This window comes from Protopterus annectens, chromosome 7.part0 (assembly GCF_019279795.1).
Source record: "Protopterus annectens isolate FY-2018-M chromosome 7.part0, PAN1.0, whole genome shotgun sequence".
NCBI classification, from domain to species: Eukaryota; Metazoa; Chordata; order Ceratodontiformes; family Protopteridae; genus Protopterus; species Protopterus annectens.
This window is the reverse complement of record NC_056739.1, coordinates 984,695,936-984,717,465: the sequence shown is the minus strand read 5'-3', so window position 1 is coordinate 984,717,465 and position 21,530 is coordinate 984,695,936. Positions and strand designations below refer to the sequence as shown.

At 35.6% G+C, this 21,530-nt stretch overlaps 1 protein-coding gene across 1 annotated transcript in view; it reads right to left on the bottom strand.

Annotated features, from left to right (window-relative positions):
* The window catches only part of LOC122806121 (RAS guanyl-releasing protein 1-like), a 305,475-nt gene that overhangs the window by 175,586 nt on the left and 108,359 nt on the right, over positions 1–21,530 (bottom strand). Inside the window, exon 2 of the mRNA XM_044076359.1 lies at positions 16,507–16,587. Coding sequence (XP_043932294.1) covers positions 16,507–16,587 — 81 coding nt within the window. The remainder of the gene's footprint in view (positions 1–16,506; positions 16,588–21,530) is intronic.

Sequence of the window (21,530 nt, the reverse complement as noted above, 5' to 3'; positions counted from 1 at the left end):
GCACATTCGCCTTGGTACTGGAAGACAGGAATGTTGCTGGTTCTATTCTTACTTCAGGTGATTGGTTTGGCAACACTGTAGAGCAGAATTATTGGTGTTTTGCACATCTAAATGTGTCATTCGTTGGATGAGACTTTAAACTGATGTCCCATCTTCTTGAGTTGGTGGTAGCTCAGGAGGATGTAAAAGATCCCATGGCACATATCAAGAGAATAAGGAAAGTTCCCTGATGCACTGGCCAAATTTCTCCTAGTAGTAGAAATGCTACCTTGAATCTCCTCTTAAGAGAGGCCACAAGTCTAGTGGGACTGGCCTTGTCAATATTTTATTTTATTTTTATTTTTTATTTATCCTTCTGTTGACCAAGTTAGTTCCAGTGGACTATTATCCTCTTTTCGGGGGAAATCTGAGGTGGTATTTGTACTAATAGGGGGAAATTTGGCCAGTGCATCAGAAAACTCCTTCTCATCATCATTGTGAGCGAGATCCATTTTGCAGAAGCACTTCCTCTTTCCATTCCAGGTGCAGAGATGGACTGGAGAAACAGAGAATCAGATGGAGAGAGAAGGAGATGATGAAGTAGTGAGAAAAATGGAGAAGAAAGCAAATATTTAGACCAAAGAATATGTGCAGGATTTGGAGAAGATATTTCAAAGAAATCTATTTGATGAAGATGAGTCAGGAAATGATAGATCTGTAATTACAACCTTCCATTTGGGAGAGTTGCAGGATGATTAAATTAAAGAACTGGTGGTAGAGAGTGAGCCAGAAAATGAAGGAGATATTTCCTAGGGGGACATTATGGAGAAAATACAAAAGGAAGATGCAGAGAAAATCCTGAAGAATTGTGGTGAGATAGAAAAGAAAACATATGCAGAGAAAGTAAAAGAAGGCAAAATTGGAGTAGCAGAAAATATTGCAGAAGAAAATGAAAAACAGAAGTACATGGTAAGAATTCAAAGTAAAGAAGACAAAGAAATGGACAGGAATGAAGTGTGGAACAATTTAATAGCTCCTGTGGGTGTAAAAGCAAATGATGCAAGAGTATTCTTATTAACAAAAATACATGTTTTGATATTATATTTGAGACTATTTAGCATTTAAAAGGGAAACAAAAAAGAAAAGTTATGTATGATTTCAAACAGAGGTAGAAAGGACATTTGAACAAATTTATATAAAGAAGTACTGGACACTGCAAAGTTTATGGACTGGTGGCTGGGAGTGTAATATTGTGTTAAAAATAGAAACAGCAAAAATTATACATACACCAACTATAATGAAAGTGGAGGGGAATAGGAGTGTTATAAAATACTGGGAACAACCCAAAAGGTTTTTTTTTTGTGGAAAAGAAAGACATTTGATAAATAATGGGCAGGTGAAAAGGAAGAAATCAAAAATGAACATGGAAGGATTGAAGAACATTACTGTAAGAAAAAAAGAAGAGAAAGACAGATACTGACTACATGGCTCAAGCTGTGAATTTACAATGCCAGCTGGATAAGAATTTAATACACAATAAAAACAGTGGGATTAATAAGAATAATGGTGATGAAGATCTATCCTTCATAACAACTGAGTAGATATTACTGTATTAGAAGCTTCAGAATTCTTCAGAGCTGGCCAGCAAAGATGTTCTTCTAATTGGAGGTTCAATTATTAGAGGAACTGATACTTATATTTGTAGAAATTATAATGAACATCGAATAGTGGTATGCTTGCCAGAAGCAAGAATAGAAGATGTGAGACAAGCTTTGGAATGTCTCAATGTAAGGAAGGACAGATCTGTTTTTATTCATGTTGGTACAAATGATGTCATCTGCAAGGATTCTCTAACTGTTAGTAAGGAACTGATAGCCCTCTTAGATAGTTTAGCTTGCACTGGTGTTAGGACGTATTTTTCACAAATCACCTATAGAAAGGATAGTCAGTTCACAGTGAATGAAAAGATTTTTTTGAGTAAATACATACATGGAAAAATGTCCAGTTTTAAAAATGGAAATGTGTAGAGCATCCAAGCCTAGTTTTGTCCACACGTGTTCAGACGGGTCCCCTACAGAATTTTGAAGCTTAAAATTTCAAAATTCATATGATCGAAGACCATATGATCAAAGTTTTAAAACTTTGAAATCCTGAACAGAGATCGGCATACAGCGTGGAACAGGAGATTTCCCTTTTCCTTGCTGTAGTGCAATCTTTTAGTTGGTGTATTTAAGTAGCGGGGGATGTGGGGGGATGCAAGGGGGGCTTGCCTCTCTGCAAAACCATGTTTTTTGATGTGTTGATTGCTTTTTTTTGGGGGGGGGTTCTTAATTTCAAGATTCCAAGATCTCGAGGTTCTGAATTTGATATTCTGAACCTCGGGATTTTGCTCTTTAAAAATTAAGAAGTTAATCCATTCAGACAGGATGGTGTGCATTTGTCAAGATCAGGGAAGAGAATTTTTGCAGCAGATATTTTGCAGTATTTGATAAACACCAGGCAGGATTTTTGCCAGGTCAAAAATTTAACAGTTCACAGATAGTACAATTTGATGCATCTCTGGTGGTTGTTAATGCTAGGAGCATTAATAATAAAGATTTTTTAATTGGAAAATTTGCTATGTTCCCACAAGATTGATGTTGCTATTGTTTGTGAAACATGGTTAAAAAACAATGACTGGAAACCAGTTCTGTCAGGGTATAAATGTTTTACTGTAACAGACATTCTAATAAAAAAAAAAATCAGGTGGATGTGTTATGATAGGGATTAAAGATAGCTACGAGACCTGTGATTATTACATGTTCAGTGATAACACCAACACTATACACTGTGTAACTGTGACAGTAAAGACAACCCTGGATCATATAACAATTGTTGGGAGTGTATAAACCACCAAAGTCAAGTGCAGATGACCTAAAGGAATTCATATATTTCTTGCATGAAACACAGGCGGGAAGAATAATATTAGCTGGGGACTTAAATTTACCAGAAACATACTGGAATAATATTGATTCAACAATGTTAGTAAGGAAATTATTCACAGTGTATATTCAAGAACAAAAATTGCTTCAGATTGTGAAAAACCTACCTGGGGATGAAACATACTAGACTTTGTGTTCCCAAAGAAATTACTGTAACTTCAAGTCAAGTTTTACCACCATTGGTGTGCAGTGATCACTGGGTTATTAAGGTTAATTTGTTGCTAGATAATTCTGCCAAACTGAAATCTAAGCTAATGCACAGAAGGTTAATTACAGATTATATGGAAGCAAAACAGTCACTATGTAAAACTAACTGGAGTGAGATATTCAGTGGAAAAACTGCAGATTAATGTGGAAAGTTTTGAAAGAGAAATTGTTTGAGTGCAAAAAAAAAAAAAAGTTTAACATCAGGATCTAGGCATACAACATCATGGGGATATATTTCCTTAAGAACAAGATATCTGATTAAGATGAAAGGCAAAAAATATAAAACATGGAAGAGAGGTCAAATTACATTTTTGAAAACTGAAATAAACAAGCTGGACAAAAAGATTAAGCATAGTGCGTGGCAACACAAAAAATTTGAAGAACATTTATATAAAGATATTGAGCATAATAGGAAAACTGTTTATAGATATATAAGATATGGAAGAAGTAAAAACACAAATTGATAAACTGTGTGCAGATTCTAAAATTTACTCTCAGACACAACAGATTATAGCTATATTTACAAAATCTTATAGGTTCATAGATTAGTACTAAGTTAACTGCCCTTGCGAGCCATTTTAAGCCTAGCCAATTATCCCTAGTGAGACTCAAACCCTGTACCTCGTATTTGTAAGCCAAACACCTTAACCATTAGGCCACCCTCCCAACCCTTGCAAAACAATTTGGCTCCACAAAAGGGGTGATAAGTTGTCTGAGTGACATTCAGGTAACTCCAGATACTAGAATCAAATTAGACTATATTGAAAAAAGAACTGCTCAAACTGAATCCAAACAAAGCACAGGGAGGGGACAGAATTGGTAACAATGACCTGAGAACACTTCAGCAAGAACTTACCATACCATTATATCTATTATTTACTAGGTCATATAAATATGGGGAGATTCCTCAAGATTGGAGACATGCCCTTATTAAGCCTGTCTTTAAGGGAAAGGGGAGTAGGACAAACTCAGAGTCATATAGACCTTTAAGTCTACTTTCATGTTATGGAAAAACAATGGTGAAGGTAATATTGGATAAGTTACTGTCAGAACTGGATAGATTGGGACTTGAAACCATATATCAGCATGCATATTTTCAAAACAGATCTATTACCACCTGTAACATGATGTGATATAACAATATAATAACAGCTATGAATGAAAAATTATGCTGTGATATAATTTATACAGGTTCAACTTCAGCATTTGACAGGGCCATACACAAAACACTGATCAATAAATTAGTACAACTAGGTATTGATGTACTTTTGACAAGATGGATAGCTGCATGGCTTACAAATAGGACATGGCAAGTATCATATGCAACTGGACAGGTGAAATCCTTGGTTACAGTCATGGTGTCCCAAAGGGCTCTGTCCTAAGCCCTTACTTGTTTAGATTGTATCTTTCAGATCTAACTTTTTCATCTGAGTGTTCTACTGTCTATATGCAGATGACCTGAAATTGGGTAAAATTATTACATGTATTACAAATAAGGCATGTCTGCAAACTTGACTAAATTGATGATTTGGGCACTGGAGAATAATATGCTGATAAATACATCAAAAACTAAGCATATGAAATTTGGGAGACATAAATTGAAAGGTGAATATTTAATACAGCACACAGTGATTGAAATTGTAGACTAATTTAAGGACCTGGGTATATCGGTAGATTCAGCTATGAGTTTTTTTAATCATATCAACCAATTGGCTATTGATAGTTATAGAACTATAGGTTGTATAAAAAGATTTATAAGTCTAGGTAATCAAACATAATGAAGTCATTGTTTGTTAGTTACATTAGACCCAAACTTGAGTATGGAATAACAATATGGAAGCGCTATAAGAAAACAAGCATGAGTAAACTGGAAAGAGTACAGCAGAAATATACCAAGGGCATCATGGATGTGAACATTTAAGTTATTATGAAAGACTAAAATATCTGAACTTGTACAGTGTCTCTTACAGATATCTAAGAGAAGATCTTTAGAGACAACTATCTCTGGGAATGTTTGGGGTTATCAAAAACTACTGCAGAATCATTAGACAACCTATGTAGAAGATTCTATAGGAATGAGAAGTGTACTAATTGGTTCTCTGACAGAGTAGCCAATGCATGGAACAGACTACCTAATTACATTAAAGCAAGTACTAGTTTAAACATTTTTAAGAACAGCCTGGACACTTATTATGGGAACAAATGTTTTGGTATATTGGCAAGCTAGAAGGGCATTAATGCCCGTGCTTGAAGTATTTGTATGTATGTATGTAAATGTGACAAACAAAAATGCTATATTTATGACATGATGCTAAAAATGTGAACTGAATGTTATAAATGCAAGAAAATTGGACATTTATGGATGGATTGCAAAAAAGAGAAAGAAAAGAAAATAAAAAAGAGAAGAAATTTTAAAAATAGTATAAATGGAAGAAAAATTAGATAAGAAAAAATAATAAAGAGGACATAGAAGAAGATTCTGAAATAAATTATGAAGAAGACATAAACTAGGAGGTAGTAAGAGAAAAAAATCAAATGGTGAAAGGATAAATGACAGAAAAAGGAAATTTAAAGGGATGAGTACAATAAGAAAAATGCAAAGATACGGATGAAAATATATATACAGCTAATGATTGGGGGTTGGTATTATGGTTAAGGTGTTTGACTCACTTACACAAGGTACAGTGTTGGATTCTTGCCTTTGGGAGGGAAATTGGATAGGTTTAGAACTTACAAATCCATGAATCGAAGGATAAGGGAAAATGAAAAATTTAGAGTGCTTTCTGTAAATGTGAACTTTATTAAAAATATAGTAAGAAGAACAGGGATTGTGGAGTGGTGTCATACATGTGATGTAGATGTAATTATATTAGAAGACACAATTTTTAACAAATGAAGAAAGATTACAGGCAGATAAACTATGGGGAGGAAAGATAATCTGGAATTTGTGAAATGAGAGCTCTTCTGGAATAGTCATACTCTGTAGAAATATATTAAAGATATTAGGTGTAACTTTAGCAAAACTGGGAAGTTTAACCATTGTAGATTTAAAAGGGAAAGAACATGTGTATAGAATTACAACATTATATGGTTATACTATTTGAAAGAAAGAGAAAGCTTATTTCATCAGATTTTAAATTATGTAGTGGCAAATATGAATATTATAGTGACAGGAGATTTCAACTGTGATTTAAGAGGCAAGCATAAAAACAAAAGGACATGATATAAGAAAAACATTATAAGTTATAAGATGTGGTAAGTTAAAACTTTGGGACATAAATTCATGTACTTACAAAAGGGGTATGTATAGAAGTGAAATAGTTTATTTTATAGTATCAGAATGTTTAGTTATAGATTCATAGGTGTGTACTAGGCCACCAGCCCTGGAGCCTTTACAAGCCTAGCCCATAGAAGTCCCCTGGCATCATGCCACCATTAGTTTCCAGTGCCTCTGTCAAGTAGAGCCACTGGAGTGATCCCTGGGGTGAACTTTCTATTTCCCATCCACTCATCAAGATTTCTCTTGAAAAGGGCCAGTGAGGTGGTCTGCTTGACATGTATGGGAAGTCTATTCCAGAGCATGGGCAGTCTCTCGGTTATGAACCTGTTCCTCCAGCATGTTCTGTTGATTGTGGTAATGAGGTTGAGGTCCCTGGAGTGTGTGGTGTGGTGGGATTGGGATTTCTTTAGGTGCAACCTTTCTAACAAGGCTGGGTCAGACATGGTTTTGTAAGTCAAGCAGAGATCGCCTCTCAGTAGACGATATGAGACAGAGAAAAGCTAGGGTTTTTTGAGTCTGTCCATGTAGGGCATGTGTTTATAGCCTAGGATCCTCTTTGTGAGGTACTTTTGTGGCCTTTCCAGCTGTTGCAGTTGTTTAGTGAGGTGCATGCCAAATAGGGCATTATACTTGATGACTGGTCTAATGAAAGAAGAGTAGAGAGAGAGATGATGACCTCTTTCTTCCTGGATGCAAAACCTTTGGTAATAAGATGTGCCACATAGAAGGACTTTCTGACCACAGTGTCAATGTGGTGGTCGAAGGAGAGGTTGCTGTCAAGCTGTGCCTCCAGATCTTTTATAGTGCCTTCAGTATTCAGTGGGCTACCATCAATGTTGTAATTAGTGGGAACTGAGTTTTCCCCAAAGGGAATGGCAACACATTTTTTGGCATTAAGCTTAAGGCCATGGTTTTGACACCAGTCGTTGGTCTCAGTGAGGCCTTTCTTTAGGATGTCTACATTGCTTGGGGAGTTAATAATAGCTCCCAGCTTGCAATCATTGGTGAACTTGGTTAGCCAGAGTCCCTCTGTGTTGGCCTGAACTTCTGAGAAGTAGATGCCAAACAGGAGAGGACCCAGGACTGATCCCTGTGGGACTCCACTTTTGATTGGTCGGCAGTCTGACTTGGAGTCTACGACTTTCACACTGTGGGTTCTATCTGTGAGCCAATTTGCAACCCACCTAGTGATATAGGGGTTGATGCCTAGTTTGGTGAGTATATCAATAATTCCTGAGTGGGGAATGGTATCAAAGGCCTTGGCCAAGTCGAGGTAGATTGTATGAACTGCCTTGTTTTCATCCACAGCTCTGGTGACTGACTCAGAGAAGTCAACCAGGTTGAGCAGGCATGATCTATCCTTCACAAAACCAAATTGCATGGGATCCAGAATTTGGAGATTTCCTATATCCTTGTTAATTAGGTTTATGATGATGTGCTCCATAGCCTTACAAATCAGACTCATCAAGCTAATGGGGCAATAATTCCCAGGGTCTGTAGTCGCTCCCCCTTTGTGGAGATGGATGACTGTAGCAGTGCGCCATTCTGTAGGGACAAAGGCTGAGGTGAGGCTGTGATTGAACAGGGCACACAGGCATGGTGCTAGTTCACTTAGTAGTTCATGTAGAACACAGCCAAGGATATTGTCGGGTCCCATGGAAGCTGTATTCATGGCCTTGGACAATGCAGCTTTAACCTGTGCTGCAGTAATGCTGGGTGCCTGGCATTATTCCGGTATTGTGATAGGTCCTTTGGGGGGTGAGAGGGGTAAAGTTGGCACTGAATCTATCAGCCAGTATGTTGGCAATATCTGTTGGCTCAGTATAGGAGGTACCATTGAGCAGTAACTCACAGCAAATCTGGTTATTGCTGTGGAGAGACTTGATATAAATGTAGAAGGCTTTGTGGTTGTTTTTAAGTGTTTGCTGCAATTCTGCCTTCATAGCTAGCTTTAGAGGTTTTGATGAGGGATCTCAACTTTTTATTGAGGCTAATAAAGGAGTTTTTCCAGTCTTGGGACTTCACCTTTTTCTGCAACAGCTTCTTCCTTCTGTTTTAGAGTTTGCTAATCACAGGGGACCACCAGATTGGCTTCCTTTTTTCCGAGGAGAGTGTCTTGGTTCTGTTGGTTATGGCTAGTTCCATGCATTTATGTACGTGTTTGTACAGTGCATTGGTGTATGATTTGGTGGGCATGCACCTATTTTCCATTTGCATGGGTGCCGTGAAGTTAGCCACCTCTGTTTTAGGAGCCCAAAGTCAGATTTGGTGAAGTTTTCCATTGCGGTTACCTTTGCTGGTGAGATGTGGATTTCCATGGTAATTAGTTTGTGGTCGGATCTAACCAGGCAGGAATTGACTATTGGTGTTGAGCAACGGTTGCCCATGTTAGTAATAACCAGGCCAAAGATGTTGCTTCCTCTAGTGAGGGTAAGAATGAGCTGGACCAGTGCATTGGAATTAATGAATTCCAGGAAGCGTTGGGCAAATGTACTGGTGCATGAGCAGTTTTCCCAGTTGCTGGAGGGGTAGTTGAAGTCACCCAGTATGAGAGTGTTGGGTTGGACCCTAATAGTTTTCAGGGTGCTTAGGAATGTGGAATGAGAGTCCTGGGACATGGTTGGGGACCTATAGCAGGCTACAACCTGAATCGCCATCTTATCTACTGTTAGTTGTACCTGAGGTATCGCCGATGCGTTATGCTGGGCTATTAGTCTGGAGGTGTGCATATCCTTTATGAATATGGAGATGCCACCACCTTTGGAGCTTCAGTCCATTGTCTGGGGCTGAAAGGTGTGGAATGAGTTTATAGCCTGGTAGTGCAGGGGTGCTTTCTGCTGCTTTAAACCAGGTCTTTGTTGCAGCACAAATGTCGATGTTCTCCATTTTGAGGAGTGCTTCGATCGAGTGCATCCTGAGATTTAGACTTCTAGTGTTGAGTGGCATGACCCTCAGATTGCATTTATTTATAGCTGTTACTGTGGTAATTTGGTCTTTGGAACACCATCTAAAAAAGACACTATACGGGTGGCTAGAGCCTTACCAGTATCTGGAAACCTACAGGTGATAGATGCAAGCCATCTCTGGCAAAACATTAAGGTCTGTCAGTCATGTCATCCCAAGCAGACAGATACTGGATCCCCTTTGAATGACACCAAAAACTTAGCCAATTGTTGAAGTCAATCATTTTCTGCTAGTATTTCAGTATCATTCTGGGTGATTGTAGGATGCTGCTCAGGGCTAGGCTCATACCTGCCTGGGCCACATAATCTGAGAGCTCCTCCATGTCTCTTTTCATGTAGCCCAGGGAGGTACGTCTCAGGTCATTCACACCCACATGGACAATAACAGAGTCAAACTTGTACTTGTTGTGGAGTGACTTGAGTGCATGTGTTATGTGTTTCTATCCTGGCACCCGATAGACAGCTGACTGTTACCTTCTCCTTATTCAACCTAGTGAGTGGGACATCAGTGAGCCTCACTATTGAGTCACCTATGATTAGAAGAGAAGGGGAGGTAGTTGAAACAGTTTTTTTAAATCATCTTGCAATATGGTTAAAGATAAAGGAAAACAAGGAATATATAAAATAGGCAAAGGAATAAAAAGGATAAATGAGAAAGCATGGAATGAAGAAGGAAAGAGGTTAATAATACAGTTATGGAAAGATCATATTACCATTAGAACATTTTATAAAAAATTTGAATGGTGGATGATATTTAAGTAAAAATATAAAAAGTGTTTTTCACAGTGGCAATATGTTGTGAGGAAAATTAGAAAGAAAAATATAAGCAAATACATAATAATGCATTAGAAGATTTAGAACATAATGATAGAAAGTTTTTTGGGAAAGAAAAATAATTATGTGAAATATACAAGAGTTGTTATTTAAGCAAAGATATTTTTTACAAGGAAAAACAGAAGTATTGAGTTACCTAAGCAGATTCGTAAAAGAAGCTGGTAGTGTAATAAGAGAATAAAAATGTAAAAGGAGGAATAGAAAGAACTCAGGTAAAGATTATGAATACTATAGTACAATATGTACAAGAAATGTTTAAAGAAAAAAAAAGAAGGTAGAAAAAAACATGGAAAGTAAAAAGGTTAACAGAAAAAAAGAGAATAAAGAGTTCAAAAAGATATTCCATTAAATGTGGTAGATAAATATTAGGGCAAGTTAATATAGATTTTGCTGCAGAATCAGATAAAATAGGGTATGAAATGTATACAAATTTAAGAGATTGTCAAAAAATATTTTAAAGATTCTGAAGGAATGGTTAAATGAAGGTTTTATGTATACATAATTATATAGTGTAACACTTAAATTCATATGGAACAAGGAAGATAGAAGGCGATTTAAAAAAAAATCTGGAGATTGATAGTACTGAATAATGATGATTATACGATCTTTATGAAAATAATTCGAAAGAGATTTGCAACTAAAATGGAAAATATTATGGAAAATTTTATATATATATATATATATATATATATATATATATAGTATAAAGGGGGAGGGTTGTCAAGAATTATTAGTTATAGAGAAATTGTAGATGATATTATGAATAGAAAAGAAGAAGGGAAAATCATGGTAGGAGACCTTAATAAGGCATTTGATACAACTGGACATGAAATCTTGTGTGTAATAATGAAAGAATATAATATATGAAACATTAGTAAATTATGCATGTCAGAGTATAGTAATAAGAAATTAATTGCTGGTTAAGCCAAGAGGTACATATGAAGACTGATGTAAGACAGAGATGTCCAATGAGTTGTATACTCTTTACATTAGTTATGAATGTGATAGTACATGAAATAAATTGCAAAATGAAGGAGGCAGGTGTAGAAAACCTGAAGGGTTAAGAATTCCAGTTCTGTTAACATATGTAGATGACATTATAATAATTGCAGAAAACAAGATTTGGATAACAGAAGTAATAATTTGCACACATAAGTGCCTAGAGGTGATAGGGATGGGTTTAAATAAAGAGAAAGGTAAAGGTTTAGGTGATGTAGTAAAGATAGAAGGAATATATTTTACAACAAATGAAATTACCGTGTTAGGTATAAAATCTGTGAATAAAGGTGTAAGTAGAATTCAATGGGGAAAAAACAATAGAAGAAGTAAAAAACTATATTTTCTGGAGAACATATAAATTATTCAGAAGAAATGACTTATTTGATAAATTTAGTACTGATGTGAAAATAGCATACTTAGCAAGTGTATCTATGTTGCCAACAGTATTTGAAAACATAATTATCACAGATAATTTTTTTTTCATTTATATGGGGTTCTAGATTAAACCCAGGAAAAAGAGGTGTTTGCATGTAAATAAAGAGGAAGGAGGTTTAGGGTTAATTAACCCACTGGTATATACTGTTTCATTAAATTTGTGGATACATGAAAAAGATGAGAGCTTAGTAGTAAAATTGCATAAATACAAGTGTGATACATTTTGATATATAGAAAAAAAAGGGGGGAAAAGAGTGTATAAATGAAGAAATAAAAATGTTACCAAGAAAAAAAATGTTTTTATGGAAAATAAAAATTGGTGATGTAGATAAAAGTATGGTACAAGAATATATTGATAAAATGTTACTATGTAAAACCATAGGAAAATCTAACAGATGAAACAGTTAAAGCCATAAATATAAGATGCAAATGGTGTAATCAGAAAATAGAATGTCAAGATTTTTTGTGGAGACTGATAATAGATAAATTGCCAGTGAAAGAAAATATGCCATATAAAAAGAAAAGAAAAAAAAATAAAAAGATATATGTTTATATTTTCAAGAAGGAGAAACTATGGAGCATGTGTTTTTTTAAAGTAAAAGCGTTATGGGGTAACTATGTAATGAAGATTTTTTTGAAGATAAAAGAAGTGATAAAATAAACATGGATGTGATTAAATATGGGTATTACAAGATTAAAAATAAAGAATAATTTAAAAGATAAAAAGTTATTTTATGTTATATGGGTCATATAGAATGAAAGAATAAATGAAATTCTGTTTAATGATAAATGGATTTTAGCCACAATATTAAGTAAAATCATATGGTAGTTATAGAAAAAGAGTGGGGGTCTAACAGAGATGAAATTTTAGTATGGTTTTAAAGGAAATTATGAATATGTGTAAACAGATTTGTATCTCTATATGTTTATACATTTGTAAATAAGAGTTATTTTTGTATATAAATAAAAGACACATACTCTTTTCAATAGGTGTCATTGGATCTTTTACATTGATTTAAGCTACCATCAATTCAAGCAGATGATCTCAGTTTAACATCTTAACCAACTGATGGCACACTCAGAAGTGCAGCACCCACCTTATACTGCACTGCAGTGTCAGCAAGTGACCTATCTGGTGTGGGAATAGAACCCGCAGCCTTCTCCTCCAAAGGTGAGTGTGCTATCTACTGTGCCACTGACAATCCAATGAATGATAAATAAAGAATATTGACTGGTAATCCAGCACTGGATGTCATGATAGCATGTGTCCTCTCCACAAGATCCTGACTGAAAGATTTAAATGTCATGAGAATAAGTGTAAAAAGGGCATCAGAAGACTTAAGCAGAAACTTCTCACATATCAGCATATTCTTTAAGCACTATACAGTATATCAAGTGTCTGATAGGTAAATGTCCTACCTATGTGACAATTTCCTTCAAGTGTAATCAGGTTCAAGCTTGACCTTCAAGCTGGATGTAGGTTAACTATTATAATAAGTCATGCAATTTTGACATTTCAACTAAATGCAAATTAATATCTAACAAACTAGCCATTGTCAAGAAAGCAGGTAAATGTGGGAGTCTTGTGTCAGGAGATTCAGATGTTCTTGTCTAAAAAACTGGATATTCTGCATGGATCCTTAAGTCCCTAGGGAAAATTTCCATGCTGGAGGTGCCACTTTCCCAAATGATCTTTCACTCAGAGTTCTACTGAAGAAGACCCAGTCAGACTTACAGTGTTAGCATTACTTGATCTTTGAGGAATACCCTGTGTATTTAGTATGGAACTTTGTTGCCAGGGGAGGACAGTATCTACAACACATGAGCTTATAGCTAAACAAATTCAGGAGTACAGCTCTTTCCTTGACTGCTATATTATAACAATCACTTGACTTGTAAGATTATGTGGAGTATACTGAGAAATGGGGAATATGTCTAAGGTATTTTGTATGGGAGTGACTGTCTTTTGTTAGTTTGGAATGGGAATAACTGTCTTCCTGATTAAGTTCCTTTATACCAATACTCTTGTTATTTCTTAGCCTGTGGGTGTAATTAGTGCTTATTTTCCATTAGATAGAATATTTGATCCCTCATTACAAAATCTTGCTTGATTTTATTTTATTTATACCCTTTTTAGCCTGTAGACATCAATACGTTATAGTTCGTATATTGACAGGTGCTAGCAAGCCTAGTATAATGAATATTTTTTGCAAAATGTCTAGTATTTATGTTAGATATACACCAACAGTGAATATTCTTGTAACTAATAATAAAATTTACTTTTCTATGCAAAACTATTTTCACAAGTATTCAAGCTTTATGGGCAGGAAAGTCCAAATGGGGAACTTACTTGCAGTTCACATTTTTGAAAAAACTTTCTATTAATGCTTTTCAGAGATGTAAACATAGGTTATGCTGTGATACATAATAAGTATACAGAATACTCATTTCTACTATAAGAATCTTTTACACTATTGTAAGTAACCATGACATGGCAGATTCAAGCCTCTGCTGGTGTTTTTTAAACAAATTTCCTTTTGGGTTCAGTATTATGTTTTGTGTTCAGACTGTGTTTCAGTTAAATTCTTCAACATTTCAATTTGACCGTTAAAGAAACATCCTAAATTTTTCTCATTATTTACCTGACTTAAGGCAAAACATATCTTATCTTATCTACAGTGGTGATGACAGTTTTACAAAAACTGTCAAGAAACATCTCTGACAGACCTTGGTATATATACTTAAACTTTCTTAGCATGTCGTTATAGTAAGTTCTTTTTTGCAATATACCATTCCTTTAGTATATTTCCAGTGTTTACTTTTGTTGTTTCTTTGTTTTTTATTTTTTCCCTCTTAGTAACATGTAAAGATTTCAAAATATTTTTTCCATAAAAAAAGTCTTTCATTTTTTCTTTGGTCAAGGTTGTTTTACTATAAGCAGGCTTATGAATCTCCTTGAGACAGAAGATGGTATTTCAAGTCGATGCTGTCAGTGATAAAAACAGAAGTCATTATAAACTCAGCATTTAGGTTTACATCGAAAACAATGATTTTCACAATCAGTTTCCAGATATTTCTGTTGTTTAACCCATGAGTGTTAAACACACCTAGTAAGACTACATGTTTGGTCAGAGGCACTCAGTAGAGCAACTTGTCCACCTTCTCAAGAAATCATAAATGCTTCACATAGCTGTCTGGTGCGTAAGTACAAATGCCAGACGTTGGGTCTCTGGGATTTGCATTCAAACAGAGGCAACCTTCTCATCCACTAGAAATACTACAGCTGCATGGTTCACTAAAAACTTGTAAGTATCATTGCAATTACCCAAAGCTTCTCATGAGAAAGAACTCCAAAATAGAACAGAACAGAGACCACCCATGTTCAGATTGAGACTATTACAATAGCATGGCCCAGTGAGAGCTTCCAAGTATCCTCACAACTGTCCAATGTCTCACATGAGAAGGAACTCCAAAACAGAACAGAAACCACCCAGGTTCAATAAATCTGGTTACAGAGTCCTCTTTACACATGCATTTGAAATGGGCCACAACTACATTGCATATTTTCAACTTCTGTAGCATCTTAGACTCTTTTCCCACAAGTGAGGAGACCTTCAGAGTTTCTAAAGCCAGTTTTTATTGGCAGGATCTAGGTTGCCTGAATCCAACACTCTTATGCCCATCACCTTATTTGTTCTGCACTTGATCCTTCCACCTGATCACCTTGTAATAAATAAGCACACAAGATGAGTTCCTGCAGCCAGTTTAAGTTTAACTCAGGTGGCTGTTTTTTGGACTGACCTGACCAACCAGATACTTGCCAGCAAATGCCAGGCTGAAGCCTGACAGTGGTGGAGGATTTGAGAAACCCTAGATCAGGCAGATTCCTCAACTTCATTTTGTTTCTTTACCATATGTGATTTTTACATTATTTTTGATTTGTCAAGTTACCATACAGCTGTACAGCAAGAGCCACCAAATTCAAGATCTTAATTTGAAGAGGAGTATACCTAAAGTTTTCTACCAAGACCTCCACCTTGCATGATTCATAGTTGTTAATAAAAGTTTTAAAGTTCAATAAAGGATATCCATAGAGAATATATACTTAGTATGTTTCCAGTGATGACTACAGTTCCACAAGAACTATAGATAGTATCTCGAGGACATAACAAAATGTTTATAAATCCAGTATAAATGAACAGCTGCAATAAAAAAGAATACTGTAGATATCAGAGAAGTAAGCCTCAAAATTTACAACATGTACTGATATATACACCATAATTCAGATAGGTTACTTGACATAAGAAACATAATTTGGCAAGTGCAACTGAATGACACAAGGAGTCTGCAGTCACTCATCAGCAGATTAGTTACATATACCAATGGACTACATCTAAATTTATCTTGCTTGTAGCCAATCAATGAATTATATCAAGTCTGTTTTTGACACTAAAAAGAAGGACTGGAATACAGAAAGACAAAGCATACAGGGGCAGAGACAGCAAAGAATGATAGAGCTTCTGTCCAGTATGAAGATAAAGAATTTGCCATACAGTTTATTATGGCCAAAACAAACTGAAAGAATATGTAAACCAAAAACGTAACTTAATGCAAATAAGGCACAAGTGCTTATTTAGCTTATAAAGCTGTATCAGGTGACAAAAAAAGACTTTATTAGTTAGCCAAAGCATGTTTGATAATGACAATGCAGATAATTGCAGGAAAAAAAGTTCTGTCCTGTGTTAAAAGTCATCTGCATAACTAAAAATCCTAAATGAAAATTTTTGCAAAGATATTTGTTATTTAATGTTAAAATATTCATACTTACAAGTGTTTTGGTAGTTTTGGCTTCCCTTGAATAGGACAGCTCATAAATTTGATCTTCCGTATAGTACAGGTCCAGAGACAACTGAAATATAAAAATAGGAATACTTAGAATTTAAGTAATTTCAATTGTAATGCAGGCAGCATGCTTAGTGGAGTACAGGGCAAGGCACAGTGAGTAGCAGTTATTGGCTCAATCATCCCGGGGAGGGGGATGGTACTGGCCTGCAGATATGTCACAACCAAGTGAAGATTAGCAGGCAATGAAAGACACAACCAGAAGACACAAGCTTGCTTCAAGCAAATCAATGTTTGCAGGGCTGGGTATCACTGATTAGTGTGTGTTTGTGCACGGGCGCGCACACACACACACACACACACACACACACACACACACACACACACACACACACACACACACACACACACAGAAGACCTTTGCAGTGACACAAGTGCCTATGATATTCACCCAGTGGCAAGGTAACAACAAATGCCCTCAGAGCCTACATCAGTAAATGTAGGCCATACGTGGACATAACTACCTCTAGGAGTGCTTGTTTAATGGCCCCTGTGGTTGTCTGTTGCCCTGTATGGGGAATACCCAACAAGACAAAATGAATGGGTTGTGCCTGCAAATGGTCTACCCTAGTCAAGAAACTAACTAAATGGGCTCAAAATCATTAAGAGGGGGCTTCATGATTGGCAATTATGGATGTGATAAAGGAACCTCTCTAAAAATGGTAAAGTGGGCACATTTGTAAAATGTTTATGTCTGAAGATCTACTTATTTTTATCATTTAGCACAGTAATGCCAACCTATAACTATGAAAATATTGTCTGAAAAATAACCGTTTTATACTTTACAATTTTTATTTTAAATTTCCATTTGAAAAAAAAACCTACATACACAAGTAATCTATGTGGTACTGTTGCATATCTATCACCAGTTGTATACAGTCCATTTTAAGTACCATTCAGGGCCTAATAATAGACTTAATTCAGTAACACAGTACAAAAGTGGCATGCATTCTCATTTCAACAAAATAATTACTAGAAAGCAGATATCTCAGGCACATATTTCTTTTAGTCCTCCAGCCCATTTGTTAAACTACTGCATTAAACTACACTGTAACCTTAAGGGGCTAACAAATCCACAGAGGGGACCAAAAATAATATGCTCCCTGTCATATGTTTTAACCAGTGGGTCACTGCCTTAAAACACATTGAATTATACACCTAGCCCATCTTACAATATCAAACCTGACAAAAGAGAGGATTCCAACTTTTTTATTTTTGCAAATCCTTCCAGTCAGCTCTTTCCCCACCCTGCCATACACATTCTGAGCAACCTTCAGTCTCATGCCTAGAATCTGTTTTCTGATTCCACCTCACAGCTTCTAGTTCCAATGAAGGCAAGTCCTTGCCATGCTCTCCTAATATGTGAGTGCAGTCTTTCATACTGTCCTCACTACTACATAATTCCACCAAGTAAGTAAAATCTCTGCTCCATATCTTTACATTTCTGAAACTCATTCTTTGGATATAAACACTTCATGCTTCAGTTTGCTCTGAGTTTTATACCATATGTGGGCAGGCAGAACTTACCTTTCCTTACTAACATTAAAGCTCATACCTGTTTTAGTGATCCATGTTTCAAACATGCACAAATAATTATTCTGTGCCACAATGACACTGGTGTTATTTATGGGGTCCCTGTCTGTGGACTGTGTTTTCAGAAACTCAAACTTCATATGATCGAGACCATATGATTGAGTTTTTGAAAACTCAAAGCTTTTGAATGGAGATAGTGATACAGCGAGGATCAGGACATTTTCCTCACTGTGGTGCAATCTCAGAGTTGCTATATATAATTTGCAGGGGAGTGTGGAGTTGAAGGCGAGCTTGCCCCCTTGCAAAAAATTAAAAAAAGTAGATTTTTTTTTTTTTGATGTTTGAGTTTTTGGAAACTCAATCATATGGTCTCTTTGATATTTTTTTTGAGTTTCTGTAAAGTCGATCATCTGACATAGACCCTATTTATAACATCTGCAATTCTACAATGATCCACATATTTTCTGATCCAAAAATCCAATGAAATCAGTAATGTAGAAAATACCATACTGAATAATATTGAGCCTAAAACCGATCCTTATGGCACCCCAATTTTGATGCATTTCCATTGTGAGTTTGAGCCTTGTAGTATAGCACTTTGTTTCCTATTTCTTATCGCTATTATGATATACTGATTCATACTCGAGTTTCGTCAAGGTGCCCAGTATTTGATCACATAGTATACAGTCAAATGCTTTGGATATATCCAAGTATACAACTGCATATTACTTTCTTTGATTCTATTGAATGAAGAGAGCTTGCCATAAAATTTGAGTTGAGAAGTGAGACCTACTCTTTGTAAAAGCATGTTGACTATCTTCCATAGTAGGGCCATATTTGTTGCCCTACAAAAAAAGTTAGAGTAAACACTCCTCAAGGCATGTCAAAATTACAGACATTAAACTTGTTTTACCAGACTTAATGAGAGTTTTACATCTTCTTTTGTAATGGATGTAGTGGATACTGAGATGTTGCATACATAGGATACCTTGTGCTTGTTGCTGGGATATTATTTAAATATATCTGCAAAGCATTTGCTAAATAACTCCAACATTTATAATGCTGATGATATCACACAGCCTTTAGTATGCAACTGATCAATTGTATGAATATTACTTTTAGAGGCATTTATATACCTAAAGAATAATTTTTCATTATATGTACAGATAATACCTCACATTACTTTTTGGAGCTAAGCTCTAACTAAATCTTCCTAGTAATTGTACTCAAGCATTTTTTGTTAGAAAGGGCATTGTGTTTCTTACGTCTCTTACATAATATCGTCTTCTTATTTATTAAACTTTTTCAAGCCTTTATCCCACCAGACTTTATTTTTGGTATTTCCATTTAATTGATAATGTTTTTTGGAAATACTTGTTATATGCATGCAAAAAGAGTTTCCAATCACTCTCCAGTTGTTTTATACTGTGAAAACAAACACAGTTTTTTAATTCTTTGAACAAACTCCTGTCCAATTTATTCATGTTGAAACATGTGGCATACTTTTTGTGTGTTTATATACCTGATATGATAAAAGACAAACTGAACCTAAGGGCACATACACTGCATGTTATTAACTATATACTTCCTATCAGAGCACAGAGTTAAAGTCTTCTTGACTAATTTTCTGAAGATGTAGGAGGTTATTTGAAGTACGTATTAGGGTATAATTGTCAGCGTATTGTATGATGGAAGCTTGCTGAGAGGATTTATGTAGATAAATAGTAACATATTGAAGAGTAAAGGGCTGAGAATGGAAGGAAAAAAGGTGGACAGCCCTATAATAGTATGGTATCTATCAGTTAAGTAATGTGGATTGTAATAGCCCTAGGGAAGACAGTTGACAGAGGAGTTTTTGGTGACAGACTAGATCAAAAGCTTTAGAGAGATCAATGAATACAGAGGAAACAAGTTTACTTATGTCTCCAGCTTTGTTATTAGTATCTGTGAAGGTTAATAAGGCCATGGTAGTGTTATGGGTCTAAAACTATGCTGTGTGGAGTCAGGAGCTTTTCCTGAAGGATACATTCAAGTAGTTTGTGAATGCACTTCTTCAGAAGTTTTGACAAAGGGGATGATATGACGGTAAGTCTGAAACTGGTTAGATTAGATGAGATTCCTTTGTTAATGACAGAGGATGATGATTTTTTTTCCATAGAGAAGGAATGTATGATTTCTTGGTAGCTCTATTAATCAGGACAGACACAGGATAGGCTATGGAACTGGCAGCTATCTTAAGGTATTCTACTTGGAGATTATCTGCTACAGGAGAACAGAGTTTCAGTTTACGGGGTAGTGATTTGATGTGGGAGGTCTGGATGCATTTTAGGGTGAAACATGGGGTGTTTGCTGTCTGCGGGGAGGGCATGCCAGGATTGTTAGATGGAAAATCTTTAGTAAGGGCTTTAATGCTTTCTGTAAAATATGTGTTAAGCTGAGTTGCGATTTCAGAGGGTGTGTTATTTGGGGCAGAAGTAGAAGTGGTGATTGTTTCAGGACGGAGTATATTATTAATGGAAGATCACAATTTTTTTTAGGGTTGAAACACTGATTTGGTAGGAAGCTATTGTAATATATTTTCCTGTCTGCCTTAATCTGTCTTTCAGCACACTTACTTAATTCTTTAAAGTGCTGTATGTTTGGGAGAGATGGAGTATATTATTAATGGAAAATCACATTTTTTTAGGGTTGAAACACTGATTTGGTAGGAAGTTATTGTAATAGATTTTCTTGTCTGCATTAATCTGTCTTTTAGCACACTTAATTCTTTAAAGTGCTGTATGTTTGGGAGAGATGGAGTATATTATTAATGGAAAATCACATTTTTTTAGGGTTGAAACACTGATTTGGTAGGAAGTTATTGTAATAGATTTTCTTGTCTGCGTTAATCTGTCTTTTAGCAATTCTTTAAAGTGCTGTATGTTTGGGAGAGATGGAATATATTATTAATGGAAAATCACAATTTTTTAGGGTTGAAACACTGATTTGGTAGGAAGTTATTGTAATAGATTTTCTTGTCTGCGTTAATCTGTCTTAGCACACTTACTTAATTCTTTAAAGTGCTGTATGTTTGGGAGAGATGGAATATATTATTAATGGAAAATCACATTTTTTAGGGTTGAAACACTGATTTGGTAGGAAGTTATTGTAATAGATTTTCTTGTCTGCGTTAATCTGTCTTTTAGCACACTTACTTAATTCTTTAAAGTGCTGTATGTTTGGGAGAGATGGAGTATATTATTAATGGAAAATCACAATTTTTTAGGGTTGAAACACTGATTTGGTAGGAAGTTATTGTAATAGATTTTCTTGTCTGCGTTAATCTGTCTTTTAGCATACTTACTTAATTCTTTAAAGTGCTGTATGTTTGGGAGAGATCGCTGTTTTAACCACTCTTTCCAAATTGTATCTCTTTCA